General features: G+C 35.8%; 1 protein-coding gene across 1 annotated transcript in view; it reads left to right on the forward strand.

The window, feature by feature from the left end:
• Positions 1-23136, forward strand: part of Git (ARF GTPase-activating protein GIT1) — a 707749-nt gene that overhangs the window by 239006 nt on the left and 445607 nt on the right. The window contains exon 8 of the mRNA XM_090400625.1: positions 6848-6942. Coding sequence (XP_090256751.1) covers positions 6848-6942 — 95 coding nt within the window. The remainder of the gene's footprint in view (positions 1-6847; positions 6943-23136) is intronic.

Consider the following 23136-nt stretch of genomic DNA (forward strand, 5'->3'; position numbering starts at 1 on the left):
TTATAATGGTGATAGACAGTTTTTGAGTTCCCGCCGAAGTGCTTTACAGTGGCTTTGAAGGTTGTTGTATTGATTTACTTGATTTCATTATCATTTTCCATCTTTCTAATTGTGTGGTCACAGACATTTTAAATCTCACCGTTCGATTATCACTGCCTGTGTTGAATTTGTTAAGAGCAATGCAGTTATTGAATGATATAGTTTTTATTAGTCACATGGCTAATGTAATCTCTTTCACTTGTTTCTCAATTGGGGTCGTGCTATGTATGCATTCTGTTGTTTTTTTCTTAAAGGAGTTCATAACGAAGAGGTTTTTTTTTCTGATTCTGCAAATTCTACTCTAAAATTACCACTTTTATTTCTTTCACCATACCCGTTACCAACTGATGTTTGTCTTCTTGTTGTTGACCAATCTTTGCATTAATGACTCCCATAATAATTTTAAACTCTGGTTTTTCTTTGTTATTCAGGTGTTGGATTTCTTTATAGAAAGATTTGGTTTCATCATCATAACTTGTGGTGGGTGCACATGCCTGAATGAGTTGTAACTGATATCTCTTGGATAGCTGGATCACTGGATTTGCCACTCTTTCTGAGGAACTTTTCGATCTCTACAAATTTGTTCTTCAGTTATTTATTAATGATAAATCCTGTACCACTGTTGCACACATTGTCTATGTCCCTGTAGTAGGAGAGATGTCCACTATGTAGTTCTATATGGTTTTCCTCTCTTTCTCTGTACTTCACTTATTCCAGTTAATTTTTGCCAAGTTCATACTCCATTTCAAAATGTCCTGAACCAGAGGAAAGGGATCATCCATTATATGGAGGCAAAGTCAGTATCAAATGGCAGGCACCCTCTGCCTTGATGCACTGGCTGCTGTCCTGACCAGTAACAATCTAGATAGTTGTACTGTCATAGTTGGGAAAGATGAAACAATCTTGGAAGATTGACGTCATAATCACCTTTGCTGGTTAGGTGGGTTGGTGATGTGGACTAATGTTTCCTCAAGTTCAGATGAGAAAGGTATAACACCATGAGTCAGTTGCCAGAGGCCCTTTTGTTGGAATGGGCTGTGTACCATGTGAAGGTGGAATTGACAGTTGGCTAGGAGAGGCTACATGTTGCATATCCAAACCCATTAGCAGCCCATATGTGTTGTGAAATGTATCTAAAATTTTGTCTTTTATGGATTTTTCATTTAGTTAAATTGGAGCGCTGGTTCTAATTTGGAAACAGATAATACTTTTCTGTAGTTTTTGAAATAGTTTTCTGTCAAATGGAGAATTACATTTTGCTGCATGTTACTCAGATAAATAGACCAAGTTAATATATTAGTAACAGTAAATGAAATTTATTATTATTATTTTTTTTTTATTACATTTTTAGAGTACCCCTGTGTTTTGAAGTTGGTCTCCATGCACCTGCTTTGGATTGATTGTTTAAAAGTTAATATATGTGGGACATGGGGGACAGGAATAAAACTATACTTGATTCTCACTATTGAAAACACTACTATAACTCATTCTGTATAACAAACTAATAAAAATCCCCATTCAGAGTCTTACACATACAATGCTGTTAAAAGAAATTTGCCACATTAAATTATCCACTATAATTAACCATTCCTGTGATCTCTGTTACACTGAAGTCATATTTGAGAAATGTGAATGAGAATAACATTATCACAAATCAGGTGTGAAAAAGAAAACAAACAACAACAACAAAAAAAAGATTAGTTGATCAGTCTGGAATTTTTTAGTTTGAGAGGTTACATGTTATTTTTCCTAGGCATGGGAAGTGAAGATTTTGAACATTTAGGTTTTAGGAACAAAGAGAGATCTTGGGGAAATACAGAACTTCAAGGTGGACTTTGGACATAATATATTGTGGAAAATAGGAATAGTATAAGGATAAAAGGCAATGGCATTATTTCCAGGTATACTCAGGTGCTGTTATATTGGTTGTTGCAAATGAAATAGCAGATTTTAAGGATGATTGAAAAAGAAGAGAATAAAAAGAAGAAGAATACCTGTTTAATCAAAGTAATCTCCAGCAGCATCAGTGCATTGTTGCCAACGTGTGGCAAGGTCATTTTACCAGATTTGTAAAAATCAGTGTCTCTGGAAGTGATGAAGTCCTCCACTGCCCAATAAATTGATGTGTCGTTGGCAAAGCATTTCTTGGACAAAAAATGGCTCAAGTGCCGGAAAAATGGTAATCTGTTGGGGAAATGTCAGGAGAGTATGGAGGATGAGGCACAATTTTGTATCCCAAATTGTTGATTTGCTGTATGTGGTCGGGTGTTATCCTGAAGCAACAGGACTCCATATTTATTCACAAGTGCTGGTTGCTTAAGGCACAATTTGTCGCATATCTGTACAATATCGAGCTGCATTTATCATTTCACCTCGTGGAATGAATGAGTAATGAATAACACCAGCAAAAGACCACCATACAGTAAACAACTTCATTGGATGCCCCTCCTGGAGCGTCTTTCACTCCCAACCACTGCGACGAACATGTATGATTATCGTAGAATATTCACTTCTCATCCACAGTCACAATTCGTTGCAGGAACCGTTCTTCTTTACTTCTTAAGAGAGAAGCAGAGCACACTTCCAAACACCATGCTTTGTTTTCATCAGTGAGTTCGTGAGGCACCCACTTGTTGAGCTTCCTTACTTTTCCTATTATTGCCAAGTGCTGTGAAACAGTTGAGAAGTGTACATTTAGTGTCTGGGCGATCTCTCGTACAGTTTTTCATGGATCTGATTCAATTAAATCCTTTAATTCATTCGAATCAATGGAGGAAGGACGATGACCACAGGTTCGTTTTGTAGCCTCAAATCTCCTGAGCGAAAGTTTGCAAACCAACAGCGAGTGGATCTCTCATTAGTTGTTCCTCCACCGAATGCTTTATTGATATTTTTTACCAGGTGCTGCAGAATTTCCCAATTTGAACTCGTAAAGGTGTAGCAACCTTAATTGACTGGGTTCCATGATTGACTTGATGTCTGTAGTATTCAATGCTTTATGCTTGTTGAACGAAACAAATACTACAATTGCATCACTCACGTGTGACGCTGTCCCATGACATAAAAAATTTGCATATACTTCAGCACTTGCTTTCTTCAGTGACCAGTAGAAACCTGACAGTCATTCAACAGCCATTTCATTTGCAACAACCCAATAAATGTTTTGACATTCATTATTAGCTTACCATTATGCAACATTCTATATGGCACATATTCTTCCTTTTTTTATATTGTAACTTTTTTCCCCCCACATTGAGCCATATATGAGAGGTTGGTTAATCAATCTATAGTATATTAGCACCATTTATGGGGTGGGTTGGGAAAGGAGACGCTTATTTACATTTGATTTAAAAGCTTATATGTTACTTTTGTGACTTTTTTTTTTTTTTTAATCTTAATTGTGACTTGACAGTTTATTTTCATCCATTTCACTACATGTCGCCCACAACTAGTATTCATATATTGTAGAATATAGATATGCTAAATATAGTTATATTAATGCACTTAATTTGTAAGTTGGGCATAACTGTAGGTAATTAACATATGATTTCACTTATGTTGGAAAATAAATTATTTAATCTGAGCACAATTTTTGGTCTTGTTTCAAGTTTATTTTCAGTGCAAATGGTAAAAGAGACAAAGTAAAATAGAATTACAATTGAAAATAGTTATATTAAATTGTTATGTATTAAATGTTGGAGGAGAGTTTGATTTATAACCAGTGCTTTTTTTCTGGAAAAAAAAGGTGCCAGTACTCACCATGAAAATGTTATTACAGCAACTTCCACACTTTTAACATATCCTCCAATATACCCTCATCGTCTCTAGATTGATTCTTGCTTTTGGAATCAACTGCAGAATGATGACCTTGGAGTAGCCATGAGTCCACATATTTCCTAGGGTTAAACTGAGTAAGAGGAGGTCCTACTATCTTGATGAACATCAGTGCAGAAGTTCTCTGTACAAGCAGAGATGACCTAGATGAAGTTAGTATAAGGTTCATCTGAGAGAAACCCCTTTCACATTCACTGGAAGATATTGCAATTGTGCCCAAAGTGTGCTTTAGAGGAAGTAGTATGTCCAGGACTTTATTTTCTTGAATGGCAGATGCTTCCCAGGATTTTCTGGCCAATATTTGGAATCTAAAATCTTATCACATTCAGGCAAATGAGTATCATCTCCTTCAAGCAGATGCTTTTTAATAGCTTCTTTCAGACTTTTATAGAAAGCAGATGAACGTATTGTATGACCGTGTCTTTCATTTTTGTGGAGCTCAATCCCTTTGAATTTCATGTTCTTCTGACTTTGAAGAGAAATACTGTAGTATGGACCAGGATTTTCAATTCTTACTTCAAAAAGTTGAACTGTATTCTTTATCTTCCTGTCTGCTTTGTACAAGATAATATTCCTCTCTTGTAAATCTAGACTAGTTCACTAAGTTCTTGGAGAGCATCACACATAAGGCCCAAATCAAGAACAAACTCGCATGACGTTATTTTTCTTAAAAGGCCCTCATAAAGAAAGCGATCTGTTTTGCTTCTTCTGCTGTCTTCTTTTGTCTCCAGAAATTGATGGACGAGGGTTTCAAAGTCTTGCCACGCTGCAGAAACAGTGTGAATGCTAGATGCAACCCCGCGAGTGCTTAAAATTCTGCCGATTTTAAGAAGTTGAAGTTCTAGAGTCGCTACACACTCCTGTTCCCTAGCATTCTTAGGTGAAGCATGATAAGTCACATAAAGTTTGTCCATGAAACTCTTAAAGCGATTCACTCCTGCCACATTGTTCACTTTGTCACTAACAGACAATTCAAGGTGATGGCTAGCACAATGCCAGAAAATAACCCTAGGAAACTTCTCTTGCATTAGCCTCCTTACACCATTACACACACCAAACAACATGGCTGCACCATCACAAGTTACAGACAATAAATATGCCTTTAAGTAGTCTTCAGATAATCCTAAATACTCAAGATGACTAATTAAAGAGTTTAGAATTCCTCTAGCAGTTACATCGGATAATTCAATCAAATCTAGGAACAGACTTACAGGAGCCGAAGGTTCAGGAAGAGCTACACAAACAATAACAATCAATGTTGTTGTGTTACACACAGTTGTCGATTCATCAACAAGTAACGATATTTTGTTCTTGGAGTTCACTATATTGTCTATTAATGTTTTTCTCATTTCATTTGTGATGTGGCTCGCAATGTTAATACAAGCATTTGCATAATGAAGAATATATATCCCATGTCTAGGCCATTAAGTTCCTGTAAATATATTTCATCTTCAAAGTTGTTAAATGATTGATTTCTCCTCGCAACTTTGTAAGCGGTTCAAAACACTTTTCCTGTTACGGCTTTATTATGAGATAAAGTATTTATAGGAAAACTTTCTCTAATGTTTCATTTTTTGCTTCAGATTTTATTTTTTTGTCCTGCTTTGTGCGCTGTACTCTCCTTATGATCGTAAATCTTTTTTCTTAATGATATTAACTGTTGTTTGCGAGATTCTCCAAAATGACTGATTTTACCATTTGCCCACTCCGCTGAAATTTTCATTCCCATGTGCTTATCAACGGCAAGACTTCCAACTTCACGACACACTTTACAGCTCAACATTTTATCCTTGACATACAGCCACTCGTTTCTCTGGCAGAAGTCATTTTTCTGCAAAAGCGTCCAACATTCGGGCCAATCATTATCAGAGTCTGCCTTCCTTTAGACCACATGGATCTTCAGTCTTGGTTTCGTGATCCTCTTCACCAAGTGTATTTTTGGTGCTAGTTTTCTGTTTTACAGGATCACAAGTAGATTCAACAATTTCTGCTTCTTCAGCCTTCCTTTTTTTACTCATTGGCATAAAGTAACTACTTATTTTACTCATTTTGAACAATGATTGCACTGATTTAACTTAGATTATTTCAAAACTCACTTGAACACCTGCCTGTTGCAGAGTGAATATAGAACTGATAAACTGATATTGGAAGCATTCGGAAGTGAACACAACTTCCTGTTTCATTCATACCAACCTATGAAACAGGAAAGCAGGGTACCAACTTATGAGTAATCAAAACTGAAAATTCAATTCGTGAGCATAGTACCATCTACCGGAATATTTATAATATTTATAATACATTTTGCTGTCAATAAATCGCAAATTTTTAAAAACTTAAGAAAAAAGGTGCCAGTACTGCATACTGTTGCGTACTGTCAGAAAAAAAGGACTGTTTGTAACTATTATAATTCAAAGAAAAGACACTGAATTATCACTTTCATTAATTAATTATTGTAGTTAATAATTTCAGTGTCTTTTTGTTGAATTCTGATAGTTACAGATCTAGTTTTGTATCATGTATTATAACATGCTCTGAATTTTAATTGTTATTTTGTTCCATTTTGTCTCTTAATCTATGTACTAAAGGATGGTCTTGTGAGACTGAACGTCATTAATTGTTTCCACTTCACTTATGTGAATTTCATATTTTAATTACTTCTAGTTATTGGTATTCATGTATTAGTTTTGCAACCTTAAAAAAGGAGGGGGGGGTTGCTATTAGTTGAATGTATTTCATTGAGTATTTCAACAACAAAAAGTTCAATAAGTATCAGTTTTTATTCCAGTTGTCTAGTATATCTAATTGGTTTGCATAGCAACTTCACCAAAAATACAAAAGAAAATAAAATGTGAACTGATTAATTTTTGTAGCTAGGTGTATTTATAATAATTTCTGCATTTGATTTGCAGACTCAAATTATAGTGCATCTAAAATTTCATTATTCAAAAGAAAAATCTTACTGTCTTCTTTCTAGGGAAGCATGCCATTTAGATTTGGCTGACAGGCTAGTCGAGTGTCAGTATGAACTTACTGACAGACTGGCATATTATCTTTGTGGGAGAAAACCTGGTATGTATCATTAAGTATAATTTTGTGTTTTTTATACTTCTCTTTTTGTTAAATTGTAATGCACATAATGTTTACAATTCATAGATCTGGCATCTTAATGTGGATAAAATTGACAGATATATTTTATTTCTTAATTTCATTGTTAATGTGAACAATGGAGGTACCACAAGAATTTCCTGCTTGCTATAGTTGATAGGGAGAAGAGATGTAGTTTGTTATAGTGCAAGGATTACTATAATAAATTTATGGAAAAAATATTGTCTCTGCCCACTCTATTCCCAGGAAAGAAATGAAATTGCAGGAAAGAGAACAATGGAAACCTTTATTATATTAATATTTGACAAGAATCTATGCTCACTTTAATTCTTAACTAGGTGTAAGTAAAGTTTGCATATTTTCATATGCAAATCTTATCTTCATGACAAGTCAGTTTGCATATATAGAGGTCATTGACTTCACATCAGTTGCCTTAGTATCCCATAATGCAAGACAAATTTCCCTTCAAATGTGCATATTACTTAGGTATTATGGGATGGATCACTACTCAATGAACCTATCCCATAATCTCTATATACAAGGGAAGATATTTCACAGAAATTTTCTTTGCTTACAATTGTAAAAGGAGTAAAACAAATGTAATTCCTTGTTAAGTATAATATACTTTATAACCAAGGAAAAAAATCTATTGTAACTTTCTCTGATCCCAGAGTATTTTAATATGGTGGTGATACACCTTTTTATGCATATGGATTCTGTATTAGTTCAACCTTAGTATCTTCCTGGGACTAGTTCTCACTGATGAGATCTTAGTAAAGGTTGAAGGCTAATTTAGAGCATTTAGCATAGATAAGGTTCACCAACTGGGTATCAGTCATCTTTGCACTGTAGTTTCAGTTGGTCTTTTGATTGTTCAGTGTTCAGCTGCATGAGACTGGTGAAAAAAGAAAAAATGATAGCCTTTGGCTGAATAATGATATAAAAGAACTGAGGCCTTATTGTCTTTTCTTTCTCCGTGTGTGCTTAAGTGCTGTGAGGACATCATATTGGAGGCTTAATAGTTTGTATACAGCACTCAGAAAGGATTAAAACAGAATTTAATACTTCCTATATTTTGTCTGTCACTGAGACATCTTCAGCGATTACAAAAAAACTAATGTAACATATACAGAAATACCACACAATATTAAGCCAACCACGTGGGTGACTCTAAAGTTCTATCTAGGTGGAGCGCCCTCTATGGGCAGTTGTAGGTGGCCTGGAATGTAAGGTGGGATCTCTGATGATTAGTGTTTCCCAAATCTTAGGAAGCTTAATGCAACCATATTTATTTAGTTTTGGTTGATTTCTGAGAGCTGCTGCAGATTCTAAAAATAGTCTCTCTTTTTTGAATTTACTGTGGTGGAGCATGGTGGTTTTTTTTCCAAGAGATCCTGTGGGTTGCATCCAAGACATGGGCAGCCAGGCCTGACTGACCATAGTCGTGGTTGCAGATGTATGACTTGTGTTTCTCTAGGCGGATGGTTGCTGATCTGCCTGTCTATCCAAAGTACGCCAGCTTACAGGAACAGGGTATACTTTATAAACTCCAGGTGCTGAGAGAGGAGGGAGCTGATCTTTTGTAGAACGGATAAGGGCAACAAGTTTGTGGTGGGGCTTAAATGCTGTGTGCACTTTGTACTTTTTTAAAATCTTGGCTATTTTTTCTGATGTGCCGCGGATGTAGGGTATGGTGATGACCTTTCTAAACTCTTTCTGAAAAGATGGCTGGGGATGGGAGAAGAACTGATTATTTTTTTAATACTATGATCCCTGTAGCCATTGGAGAAGGTAGTGTGGTCGAGCTCAATTGCAAGGGCGGTTCCACTGGAACAAAGATTGTTGGCTCTCTTGGTTAGAGTATTAAAAATACCATATTGTTGAGCAGGATGGTGGTCGGAGGGTTTGTTAATATATCTGCCTGTGTGCATAGGTTTTCTATATACAGTGGAGGAAAGTGTACCATTAGGAAGGCATGTTGCTGATCTGCCTGTCTATCCAAAGTACGCCAGCTTACAGGAACAGGGTATACTTTATAAACTCCAGGTGCTGAGAGAGGAGGGAGCTGATCTTTTGTAGAACGGATAAGGGTAACAAGTTTGTGGTGGGGCTTAAATGCTGTGTGCACTTTGTACTTTTTTAAAATCTTGGCTATTTTTTCTGATGTGCCGCGGATGTAGGGTATGGTGATGACCTTTCTAAACTCTTTCTGAAAAGATGGCTGGGGATGGGAGAAGAACTGATTATTTTTTTAATACTATGATCCCTGTAGCCATTGGAGAAGGTAGTGTGGTCGAGCTCAATTGCAAGGGCGGTTCCACTGGAACAAAGATTGTTGGCTCTCTTGGTTAGAGTATTAAAAATACCATATTGTTGAGCAGGATGGTGGTCGGAGGGTTTGTTAATATATCTGCCTGTGTGCATAGGTTTTCTATATACAGTGAAGGAAAGTGTACCATTAGGAAGGCATGTAACTAAGGTGTCTAGGAAGGGTAAACTATTGTTCTTTTCATTTTCCATCGTAAACTGGATTCTTGGATGTAGGCTGTTGAGGTGACTGAGGAAGGAGTCTGATGTGTCTGATCATGAGGCCAAATAGGTACTAACTCATCTTGCTACAAACTGTCAAAACAGCTGGTTAACTCTCTGATCACCCTCTCTGGACTTTCCATATCCTATATAAAATTGGTAAGCTTTGGCATCTCCTCACTGTTTACCAATATTCCCTTAATTGATACCTTAACACTTTAGAAAATGTTTTTCCTTCTGACATCTTAGATCTCTTTTCCTTTGCCATCAATTCTGGTTATTTTTCTTGGAAGAACAAAATCTACAAAAACAGATGAGGGAACCGCCATGGGTTCCCCCCCTTTTTTTTCACCCCCTTTTGCCAATTTTTATATGGAAAATTTTGAAAAACTAGCCATACACTCAGCCCCTCTCAAATCTATCTGGCTAAGATATGTAGATGATATGTTCTCTATTTGGCCTCATGGCCCAGACACATTAGACTCCTTCCTCAGTCACCTCAATAGCCTACATCCAAGAATCCAGTTAACGATGGAAAAGAACAATAGTTTATCCTTCCTAGACACCTTAGTTACACACCTTTGTAATGGTACACTTTCCTTCACCGTATATAGAAAACCTATGCACACCAACAGATAGATTCAAACTCTCAGACCCCCCCCCCCCACTCAACAATATGGCATTATTAAAACTCTAACCAAGAGAGTCCACAGTCTTTGTTTCAGTTGAACTGCCCTTGCAACTGAACTGGACAACATACACCACACCTTCCTCTCCAATGGCTACAGCGATCATAGTATTAAAAAAAATAATCAATTCCTTCCCCCAGCCATCAGAGTGTAGAGTATATTTCAGAGATAACGTCTGACATCAAATGTCGTAACTTTGAAATAGGTTCTGGCTAAAGCATGTTATGTTAAACATCAGAGTCAAAAACTGCCATAGATCGAGTTTGTTTTCTGTAATTTATACAATCACTGCAAAAGTTGTTGGGCAGAGCAATTGTGAGTGCACAGGATGCCAAAATTTTGCAGGATGATTTGGATAGTTTGGAGGACTGGGCTAGGGAAAATGGATGTCAATTTAATGTGGCAAAGTGTAAGGTTATGCATTTTGGAGTGAAAAGATTAGCAGCAGTATATCACATTGGTGGAACCGTACTCCAGGCGATTGATGAGGCCTTTGATGATTGATTGATGGGATTTGGGAGTGTTGGTGGATGTACACAAATGCCCTTGGCATTAGTGTACATAAATTGCAGGAGCTCCCTAGGTCTACACTTGTCTTTATGCTTCATATTAACTATCTCTTTCCATACTTAATATATTACTGCAGGTTGGTTACTTGCAGTACAATATTAAGCATTTTTTGTTCATTCTCAAGTTAACTTGCCTCATTAGTATCTGCATATATATTTGCTCAACTATTCCCCCCCCCCCCCCCCAATTAGTTCTAGTTTTTCTGATTTTGAACATCTGTTTCACTCCACTCAACAGGAATATTCCAGACTGTGTTCTTTTCCACAAACTTCACATTATTCCTCTTGTATATCCTATGCATTGACTCATTTGTTATAATGACTCTCTTTCTCAACACACACGTCTGTCATACATTGGCAGTAGATTTATTATTTTTAGTCTTTCACTGTCCTCTTTTGCTACGTTTGGTAATTATTTCATGTCCATTCTTTTCTCTCTTCAAATTCAAGTAAGTAATTCAAGTATCAAAAATGTTTTAGCAACTTGCTCACATTCCATAATATGTTACCACTGAGTTATACAATAAGGCTTTTGACAGAATACAGCATGGAAGACTATAAATTAAACATACCGAGAAATTATACTCTTGGTTTGATCCTTAATCCAAGTGCTTGCAAATTCAAATTTGCATGAAGTAACATCACGACCGGGCTACTTGTATATAGAGGTTAATGACTTCACATCACTTGCCTTAGTATCCCATAATGCAAAGCACATATCCTTATAAACATGTATAATGCTATGCATTATGTGCAATGATGCATGAAATAATTTCCAAAAGTAGCAAAAGAGGACAGTGAAAGACTAAAGATAATAAATCTACTGCCAATGTATGACAGACGTGTGTTGAGGAAGAGAGTCATTATAACGAATGAGTCAATGCATAGGATATACCAGAGGAATAATGCATTATTGGAAGGGTAACTATCCAGACTATTTTCGACCTTTATTGAGGTCTCATCAGTGTGAGCCAGACCCAGAAGTGATAACAAGGTTGAGGTATTACTTTTGCAGAAATCAACCAAGTGAAAAATCCTTTCATACATCTTTCTCTAATTTAGTGTATTTTAGTAATAAGTGTGACACCTTTTGACTCTCAAGTTGAATGCATTAAATTTAGCCTAAGTGCCTTGAGTGATGCTTGAAAAATACTGTACAAGATAACTTATATATTAACACAGAATTAACCTAACTCTAATTAAATCCACATATAAACTACATCTAATATAATTTATAACCAATATTGCTGGTTTTTAAACAGACTTAACTCTGGGGGTGCTTAAAGGTCAAAGCTATATAACTGAAAGGAGATCTCCACATAGCCTTTAAAGGAATGCATAGAACCGATCAAGGCTTCTGATCTAATGTCCAATCCTCACCTTCTCGTGGTGCACCCTGTTAGGTATCTACCTGGATACTAAACAAACAAATTTGGACTGGCAATTTGAGATTTAGCTGACCAAATTGCCAGTTTATTGGCTTAAACCAAAATCAAAAATGATGGTACAACATGACAGAATTTAATGCCAGCTGGGGTGTCGCCCGGTTAAACAAGGTACCCATTGCTTTTGCCAGGGAACCAGGGCAAACAGCAAAAAGTCAGCTACTGGAACAAATCCTAAAACCCACCCCCAGCTCAACATCAGCAGAGTTCAAGATCGGTACTATCAACATAAGAAGCCTTAATGACAAAGAAATGGAGCTAGCTGATGAATTGGATAAGTACCAGATCAACATAATAGGAGTGACTGAAACAAAAAAGGCAAAAACTGGTGAGATCTCTCTCTGAGCAATAAATACAAAATGTTATATTCAAGCCTTAAAGTACAAGCCATTAGGAAAAAGAAAACCAGGACATCCTCTTAAAAAAGATTCAACTATGACTTCTAAGGTCGGAACAGGCCACCTAAGTCTAAATCCTTGATATGCATGATGATGATGATGATATATTCAGGCAATGACAATCAAGGAAAAGGAGTAGCCATAATATTCAACACTAAACACAAGGCTAATCTTCTTGAATGGCAGGCAGTCTCAAGTAGAGTGATGTGGACAAATATGAGAATAGGGAACTGGACAATGAGTTTTGTGCATATGGTCCCACAGAAGGTCCTACTAAGATAGAAGTGGAGGAATTTTTTGAGGCTTTAGAGAAAGCAACTGACACAATGAAAACAGAAAAGTTGGTCATTGTTGGGGATCTAAATAGCAGAGTAGGAAATAATTGTCATACGCAAAAATATATTAGGAAAATTTGGAAAAAAAAACAAAACCAATAATGATGGCAAATACCCGTTGGATTTCTGCTCAGGACATGGATTGGTTATTTAGTAGCACAATGTTCCAACATAAAAATGTGCACAAATTCACATGGAGAGAAGAGGTGAGGAATAAGAAAAGTTTTGTTGACTGTGTTATTGTTGATAGTGATGTTTTTTCCCTAACGCAGGACAACAGAATGTACAGAGGATTTCAAATTGGAAGTGATCACCATTTAGTCTTGAGCAGGATAAAATTGAATTTCATATTGAAAAGAATGACATGTAAGAAAGTTTTAAAGCGAATAAAAGTTGAGCAGCTCTGAAATGTGAACTGTAGACTAAAATACACAAAGATTATTGAAGAAAAAACGAAAGAGTTTGAGAACAGGAACCAAACCTTAGATATCCAGTGGCAAGCCCTGAAGAAAACACTGATTGATTTAGCCAGAGAGGCATGTGGTAAGGTTGTCTGTAAGGATAAAAAAAATCAGAACTCCAGCACAGGAAATTAAAGAGGCAGTGAAAGAAAAGAAGAAAGCATATCAAAAGTTCCTGGCAAATAAGTCAGCTTGTACTCTTAAAGACAAATGTAAGGGAGATAAACACTATAAAACTAGCTAAACATAAGTCATGGGAAGACTTTGATAAGAACATAGAAAATAAATATCAAGAAGGTAGCAAGATATTCTGGAGGTTGTTGAAGTATCTCAGAAATGGAGGAAAGAGTGCTGTAAAAGGAATTAGACATGATGGAGATGACATGAAAACAGGAGAAAAAGATATCCTTGAAGTATTGAGTAATTACTTTGAAAAATTGCTAATTGAAACAAGTAGTGATGACAACACAGTGGTAAAAATACACTGACCAGGCATGCAGTCAGGATTACATATCCATACTTGAAGTACAAAAAGCCATCAAAGATCTGAAATGTGGAAAGTCAGCAGGAGTAGATGATATTCAACCAGAAATGCTCAAGTAAGTAGGTATAAAATTCTTCTAGCGGCTGCACTGCATAGTTCAGAAGGCCTGACAAACTTACGAATTCCAGATGATTGGAGCAGATCTCTCATAGTACCCATATACAAAAAGGGAAATAAAACTTAATGTGAGAATTACAGAGGTATTCTCAACTGAGTGTTCTTGGTAAGATGTATGCAAGTATGCTTGAGAAAGATAAACAGTTGAGAAGGATTGCGGAAGAGAAGCTTGGTGAAGAACAGGCTAAATTCAGGCCAAGAAGAAGCTGTCAGGATCAAATTTTCACTTTAAGACAAATAGTTGAGAAAGCATGGGAATATAACAAAGATCTGTATTTAAGTTTTGTCAATCTGGAAAAGGCATATGACAAGGTGCCAAGAGAGAAGCCATTTGAAACGCTGCAGTTGTATGCTGTCAATGGGGCATTATATCAAGCAATACTTGGTCTTTATTTGAGTTGTAAGTCAGCAGTTAGAATTGAAAGAAGTACAGGAAAGTGGTTTAATGTTAAATCTGGTGTCAGACAAGGATGTACATTATCCTCTCTGTTATTCATTATCGATATGGATCAAATTATGAAGGAAAGTGGTATTAAACTTGACATCAAAATTGGAGATGTTAATCTCAGCTCTTTACTCTATGCAGATGGTGTTATACTTCTAAATAAATATGCTACAAGTCTGCAAGATATTTGACTAAAGTGAATCTGTTGTAATAGATATGGTATGAAGGTCAGCATTAAGAAGATAAAGACAATGAAAATAGGCAGAAACATTGGAAATATCAACTGTATTTGAATGGAGAACCTATAGAACAAGTAAAACATTTCAGCTATTTAGGCATGATTTTTAGTGAAGATGGAAAATTAAATATGGAAATAGACAACAGAATCAACAAAGCTGGTATGGTAGGAAGTCAATTGAATAAATTTATATGGAATAAGAGAGAAATTGGCCAAAACATTAAGTTAGCTATATTCAAGCCAGTTTTAACTTATGGATCTGAGAGCTGGGTCAGATGTATTCATCAGATATAACATATTGAAGAGGAAAGATATTAGCAGTGCAAGGGATAAAATCAGCAGGTATCTGAGGAAGGCAATATCAGATTGTGTCACCATGGTCAGGAAGACCAACAAGGTAGGCTTTAGATGGATGAGCAGTAGGATCAAGCTTGATCTGCAAAAAAAAAAAGAAAATGTTATGGAGAATTTACAAGGAGAAAGGCAATCAGCACACCCATGAGCAGTACATGGCTCAAGCTAGGAAGGTTACCAGCATAGTAAGAAAAGCTAAATCTGATTATGAGAAGACCTTAGCCAAGGAGATCAAGGGTAATCCCAAAGAGTTCTTCTGCTATGTGGCAATTAAAAGGAAGAATGACTTCTGAGGGATAACTTTAGTCGGCGCTGATGGTATTGAGGTGACCAATTTGGATGTAATAGTAGAGTTACTGAGTGATCACTTTTCAAACGTCTACCATCCAAGTGAGGATATCTCTGTATCTGTAGCAATAACTAATGTGAGAATTGAAGTTAAGAAATCGGAGGTACTTAGTATATTGAAAAATTTAAATGCAAACACTGCTGTAGGTTTAGATGGAATATCAGCTTGGGTGTTGCATGAATGTGCAAAGGAATTGTCAACGCCTCTTACTTGGTTATTTAACTCAAGTTTGAACTCTGTTATGGTCCCTAGGGAGTGGAAGGAAGGCAAAGGGGCGAGTGGTGGTAAAAGTATTGGAAAGTTGGTTAAAGACACAATTCAAGAATGGGTCGATCAGGATATGATACTCTATAGGGGCCAACATGGTTTTGTTAAAGGTCGATCCTGCCTTAGCAATTTATTAAATTTTTGTAATAGAATGACTTCTGAGTTGGACAAAGGAAATGGAATATCATTTCCTTTGTCCAACTGGATTTTGTGCACTTCTGAATTTTGCTAAGGCTTTTGACGGGATACTCCATGGAACACTGTTGTGCAAATTGGAGCAGATGTGGGATGGATACTAAACTGGTGATATGGATATGAGAATGGCTCAGGGAGAAGTACCAGAAGGTGGTGTATGGAGGAGCAGAGTCCAGGATGAGGCAGCTAACCAGTGTTGTGCTTGGGCCATTGTTGTTTAATTTGTACATAAACGATATAGGAAATGTCTTGAGGGGAGATATTCAGTTGTTTGCAGATGATGCAAAGTTGGGTAGCACAATAAAAAATCAAGCTGATGTTGAGAGTTTGCAGGATGATTTAAATAAGCTGGCAAAATGGACAAAAGGTAATGGATGTCAGTTCAATGTGAAAAAGTGTAAAGTTATGCATTTTGGGATTAAAAGATTACCAGCTGTGTACTACATTGATGGAACGGCACTCCAAGAGATTGATGAGGCTAGCGACTTAGGAGTGTTGGTGGATAGGGAGATGAAGTTCAGAGGACACATTGCTAAGCTGTCCAAGATTACACATAGGATTACGTGGTTATTGAGGAACACACACTAACATCCAGAGATAAACAGGTTATTATTCCTCTTTATAAAGCATTGATACTTCCACATTTGGATTACTGTGCTCAGGTCTGGTCAACTGGTTTCCTTGGAGATGAGGAGGTTGTAGAGAGGATTTAGAGGAGCGTGACTAAGTTGATGAGTGATGTAAAATATGCTCCCTACATTGATAGATTGAGAGTTTGTGGATTGCAGAGGCTGGTTGATAGGCAGAGAAGAGGGGATATGATAGAAACATTTAAATTACTGAAAGTTTTTTATAAGATTGATGCAGGGGAAATGTTTCAGCTTTGTGATAGTGATGGAAAAACAAAAGGTCATCCCTGGAAATTAAGGAAAAGTGTGGTTAACAAGGGTGTGAGAACTAGGTTTTTTGCCTGGAGGGTGGTGAATGAGTGGAATTCATTGCCTGACTCAGTTGTGAGTTCTTAGTCTGTGAATGAATTCAAGAAGAGATATGATAGATATTGTTTTGCTAGTTTGGGTTTCCTGCGATGAGTCTACTGACTCCATGGAGATACCCGTAATAATAATAAAATAATAATGTACATCTTTTTCTGGCACCAGATTTAACATTAAACCATCTTCCTGTACTTCCTTGAATTCTAATTGCTGACTTACAACTCAAATAAAGACTAAGTAATGATATAATGCATCAACACCTATTGATGCCATATAACTATAGCATTTTGAACAGCTTCTCTCTTGGCACCTTGTCATATTTCTTTTCCAGATCTACAAAACTTAAAGGCAGATCTTTGTTATATTCTCATGATTTCTCAACTATATTATCCTGACAGCCGCTATTTAGTATGAATCCAGCTTGCTCTTCACCAAGCTTTTCTTCCACAATCCTTCTCAAGTACACTTGCATGCATCTTACCAGGAACACTCAGTAGGGAAATACCTCTGTAAGTCTCACATTCAGTTTTATTTCCCTTTTTATACAAGGGTAGTCTGAAAAGTTCTTGGCCTAACAATGAAAAAAAATTTTTATTTTTCAATATAATCTCCCTTAAGACTAATACGTTTATTACAGCAATGCTCCAGCTATTATCCTGTCCCTGTAGTGCAGTGATGGCAAACCTTTTTACCCAGGTGTGTCAAACTTTTTTTTTTTTTTTAAATATTGACGTTGTTGATGTGCCACTTGCATACATGCATAATAAATGTAACTACATAATCATAGATGGTGACTTATACATATCATATTAGGCTATTTATTTAATAGGACATTGATATAAAATCTATGATAAAAAATTATTATACAATTGATTTAATAAACTGAAATTACAAACTTACATTACATTTAATGACTTTTCTGTTGCTGAGTACCGGTAGAAAGTTCTTTCAATGAACAAACCTACCTTCGCCTTAACTGAGAGCAATCTTACACAATTTATCACAGTTTTTTCCATCAGAATATCAATATTTTTCAACATCCAAGATGTGTCACCTGAACCTCTCACAGTGCTGACACACGTGTCATACGTTTGCCATCACTGCTGTAGTGGTTCTCAGTAAGTGCAAAATAGCCTTCTATAGCTTCAATCACCTCTTGATTTGAAGAAAAATACTGACCAGCAAGGAAGAGTTTTAGATTTTGGAAGAGAAAGAAGTCAGAGGGAGCAAATCTGGGGAAGAGAGTGGATGTTCCAACAATTCATAGTGCAGATCCCTTAATTTTCCCATTGCTAAAACATCTTTATGGGCAGGTGCATTGTCTTGATAAAAGATGATTTTTTCTTCTGCAAATTGGGTCTTTTCTCACGAATTTTTTCATCTAGTCTGGTTAAAAGATCGGAATAATATTCCCTTTTCAAGATAATTAATAAAAAAATTCCTTTAGCATCCCAAAACACTGGTGCCATGACCTTTCTTGCTGATGGAACCGAATTTGTCTTCTTTGGCACTGAACAACCGGCTTCTGTCCACTGTTTTGACTGTTGTTTCGATTCTGGTGTGTAATGATGAATCCAAGTCTCATCCATAGTAATAAATCGATGCATAAAATCATTTTTATTTTTTGTTAAAACGTTCCAAGCACTGTTCAGAGATTTTCATGTGAATTCATTTTTGATCTGCTGTGAGCAAGCATAGCACCCATCTTGCGCAAAGCTTTTTCATTTGCAATTCTTCATGCAAAATATATCCTGCACGTCCTTTTGAAATTCCTATAGTCTCAGCAGTTTCATGCACTTTGACTCATTGGTCATTCAGTACCACATCATGCAATTGATCAATGATTTCTGGCATTGTTACACTTTTTGGACACCTACATCCTTCAAGTGGATCATCTTTAAGTCTGGTGCATGTTTAAAACTCAGCAGCCCATTTCTTAATTGTGAAAAACAAAAATCTAACCTAACCATAAACTTTTATGAACTTCGAATGAATTTCTTTTGGCATTAAACTTTCTTTTACAAAGAATTTTATAACTGCATGATACTCAATTTTATCCAATTCAAGGAATACAAGACAACACTTTTGCTTCAGACAGCTGTATAAAACAAACTACTTGATAGAATGACTTGCAATTTCACATGGATGCTTATGACGGATGTATCCACTTAGAAAAAAAATCTCTTCCCAATAGTGTTGCCATCTGTGGTGGAGACCAAGAACTTTTCAGAGCACCCTCATACATAACTGAAGTGTAATTGTTATTCAGTCCATTCGATCATCAATCAAATTTTAGCTGATGAAAATTAGCTAATAAATTTATTAGCTAATTTTTTTCTCTTTATTTCATTGCTAATTTGGTTCAACATGTTGATGCATGCAACTGTTAGATGAATCAAGACTACGATCCATGTTAATCTCTTTAATTTTTTTTTGGTTGCCATTTTTCTCGTGTGCATAACGAAAATGGTTTCTGAAATATATCAATATTAATAAATTGACTAAATAACACCACTTAACAATACAGCCAAATATAAACACAATACCACTAATTACAGGGTGTTCGGGATAAATTTGACATATTTATAATTAATTATATTTTTCCGTAAGTTACATGTATTAACACACACTTCTCTTCATTTAAAAGTTTGGACCCTTCTTCATTCATATACAAGATGTCAGAAAGGATGGATAGCTGGAACCCACCTGAATCATGGAAGAGAATAACTTGTATCATGATGATTCGTGCCCGCCATCAAAATAAGGATATTACGACTGCTGCCCAATGCTCCCTGAATACAGTAAAAACAATCAGGAATGAACTAGAGACTTGCAATGGTGACTACGAGGTTGTAGCAAGAAGAAAGATCCCTAGCAGACGATCTGATTGCGTTCGTACAGCAGAATTCCTCGCAAATCTGCAGGAACAGGTGTTGAAGAACCCTGGCATTGGAATTCGGGCTTTGTTCGTGGAGTTGCTAACTGTAGTCAAGCCCTGGATAACAAGGGTAGCCAATGGTAGGCCGTATGTATGGCAGCAGGATTCGGCCCCTTGCCACACCTCTGGAAAAAGTCAAAAATGGTTGTCTGAAAATTTCTACGACTTCACCAGTCCAAATGTTTGGCCTCCAAACTCCCCAGACCTTAACCCCATGGATTATTTTGTATGGGGCGCAGTTGAAAAAGACACCAATCGCACTTCCAGTAATACAAAAGCCCAGTTAATGGATAAAATTAAAACAGTTTTTGCGGCCCTTCCCAGGGAGACTGTAGCATCAGCTTGTTCGAGGTTCCGAAGCAGAATTGAAGCTGTGATCGATGCTAATGGTGGTTATTTTGAGTAAATCTTGTTGATAGTATTGTAATTAACTGTGCCTGTAATGTTTTTTTGTCAATTCATTAAATTTAATAGATACAAAGAAGATTTTCTTTTTCCTTACGAAACTGTCAAATTTATCCCGAACACCCTGTATATGTAATACTCGTTAATATCGACTAATAAATAATGATTTATCTGAGAAACATATGCTTGCACCCTCAAATTATCATAATAAGAGACATGGGTGTGTGCAATGTAAACAAATTGGAACTCTTTGAGTGGAAAAGGAGATGGCATGAAGATTTCTAATCTTCATGCCATTATTTTGGCAATAGTTGATAGTAGTAGCTACTGTCTTTAGGAAAGAAATTTTTCAGTCATCAGTAAACAATGGGACATAAAGTTGCTATGAAACTACTTGCAGAAGCTTAGAAAGAGTTCATTGAAAATTGAAAAAGTTTATCTCTTAAAAAATTAAAAATAGCAAAAATTTTGTTGCGCCTCATATATGGTGGACAAAGAAAATCTGTCCGATTGTAAATTATCACCACCCATTGCAATAATTTGGAGTCATTAACACCCTTAAAAATAGAGCTATAATAATTTTCTCTAATCAACAAGCTCTTAAACAAGAATTAAAAATTATTAGTGACACATTTATAAATAATGGATATAACAAAAATACTATTAATAAAGTTCTTCATAAAACTTCATCAAAAAAGAATATAGATTACAGTAAAACCATAGCCATCCCATACATTAAAAGGTTATCAGAAAAAATCAATAGAATCCTACACCATTATAATCTCAATGCCACTTTTAAAACCACCTATAAAATTAAAAAACATATTCAATTCCTCTAAGGATCCTCTCCTCCCATTGGCACATCCTGGAGTTTATTGCATCTACTGCACCTGTAACTTACCTTATATTAGTGAAATTGGACGTACAATCCCTATACATAAAAAAAGAACACAAATGACACATTAAATATAACAATTTTGGTAAAGCAGGCCTCTCAGATCATGCTCTTAACACCCTACACCAAATTGATTGGAAAAAGTATCTGCTCTTTACATCATACAAAAACCTGATATAAAAGAAATTTTAAAGAAGCCTGTGAAATTATGATTAACCACCCTAATCTCAACAATAATAGTGGCATAAAAATTCCAAGAATTTGGATGGCACATATTCAGTCTACTTAGTATCTAGCATACTTTAGGAAACTATTCCATACCAATTGGTTGAAATTTGTATGTATAATCACATTGTTTTTTTTTCAATATATATACAGGTTATCTGTTGCTTAGCGTGGATTTGATTATCTCGGCGAAATCAATTGCGGCAATCCCTTGATATACGTGGCAAGAGTTTTGATTAACGTGCCTTTAATCCTGAGGAGCTCACAGCTGATCTGACAGATACAAGCAAAATGTTTAATATAAATATTCTTACACAATTCAGTGTATAGCTTGGAGATCATGAGTAGCTGTGCATTCATATGTACGAGTGATATTCCTCACTGTTTTTTGCTGTCAGTTTTGTTTAACACATGTTATGTAAAGGTTTGTGATAATTGACAGTGAACTGTATCTGAGAGATACCGCGACCTCTGATGTCAGTATAGTATGGTTTAGTTTCTTTTCTTTTTTTTTTTTTTATTATTTGTTCAATAAGTTTTAGATTGTAACTGAAAATAAATAAACCATCATGTATTACAATAGAGAGCCAAAGACTTATTTATCATACATGTCCTCTAGGAGATGTGCTTTACATTTATGGAAAATACTAAGGAAAGTGATCTGGAGCTTACTCCACCTTTACTACGAGTTGCCCATAAGGTTATTTATGCTTACATCCGCCAAAACTTTTAGTTTCTATATATTCGGCACGAAATTCTAGTAGTTTCTCTATTCGGCTTTGAAATAATGTTGGATTCAATATCCACTTAATTTGTACCATCATGTATTATATTTGCAGTGTTTTTTTCTTTATGTTTTATTGCTTGTTTGCCGAAGTATGGAGAGTCATTTTGCTTGTTATCGTAGAATTTATGCCGATAAGAAAAAAAACTAAAACTGCTCAAACGACTCTTGATAACTTCGTTTGATAAAAAAATTGCAGTAAATAATATAGGTACAAGCATTTATTAAACATTTACTTTGCATTCATTTTTTATCTTTCCTAAAAAAGTATCACATAAAACGAATTATTAATACAGTAATCGATCATGGACGAATTGTAATTTTTACCATTGATTATTAGATTTGATTAACGCGATTTTGATATATGCAGTAAGATTGAGGGATTAATTAACCGCGTTAATCGAGGGATACCTGTATATATATATATGTTAACATGTTGCTCTCCAGCTGAATTTAGTTTTGTAACCTAATAGAAAATAATAATAATAATAATAATAATAATAGGACTAGCTTTGATGTAGTAGGGATGTTTTTTTTTTTTTTTCTTCACCAGAGGTCAGGCCAATAATTGTAGTAACAGTTGGTCAGTAACTTTAGCAAACCATGTAGTTTGTAGTGCAGCTTCATATCAAGGTCATCATCTGGATGACCTTGATATGAAGGTCAAAACGTCGAGTGTTGATTTTGATTTATATTAAAAATTATTTGCTGTGTTAGAGTAAAACTAAAGTTTTACTCTAACACAGTAGTTGTCTCCATAATTTTTCAAAATGTATTCTGATCACTGTGTAAGCATGAAAGAAAGGTTTTGTTTACCTACTCTCACATTTCTGGCTGTATTCTTTTAGGACATCTACTGACTTATTTTCTAGGTACTTTCAGTATGCTTTATTCTTTTCCAGGACTGTTCCTTGAACTTCTTGTGTCCACCATACTGTTTTACTTTTCTGTCCTTGCAGACAACTTCACAATATGCCTCAA

This window comes from Typopeltis vanoorti, chromosome 1 (genome assembly GCF_054136105.1).
Source record: "Typopeltis vanoorti isolate ZY-2024b chromosome 1, IOZ_Tvanoo_1.0, whole genome shotgun sequence".
In the NCBI taxonomy this organism is placed as follows: Eukaryota; Metazoa; Arthropoda; class Arachnida; order Uropygi; family Thelyphonidae; genus Typopeltis; species Typopeltis vanoorti.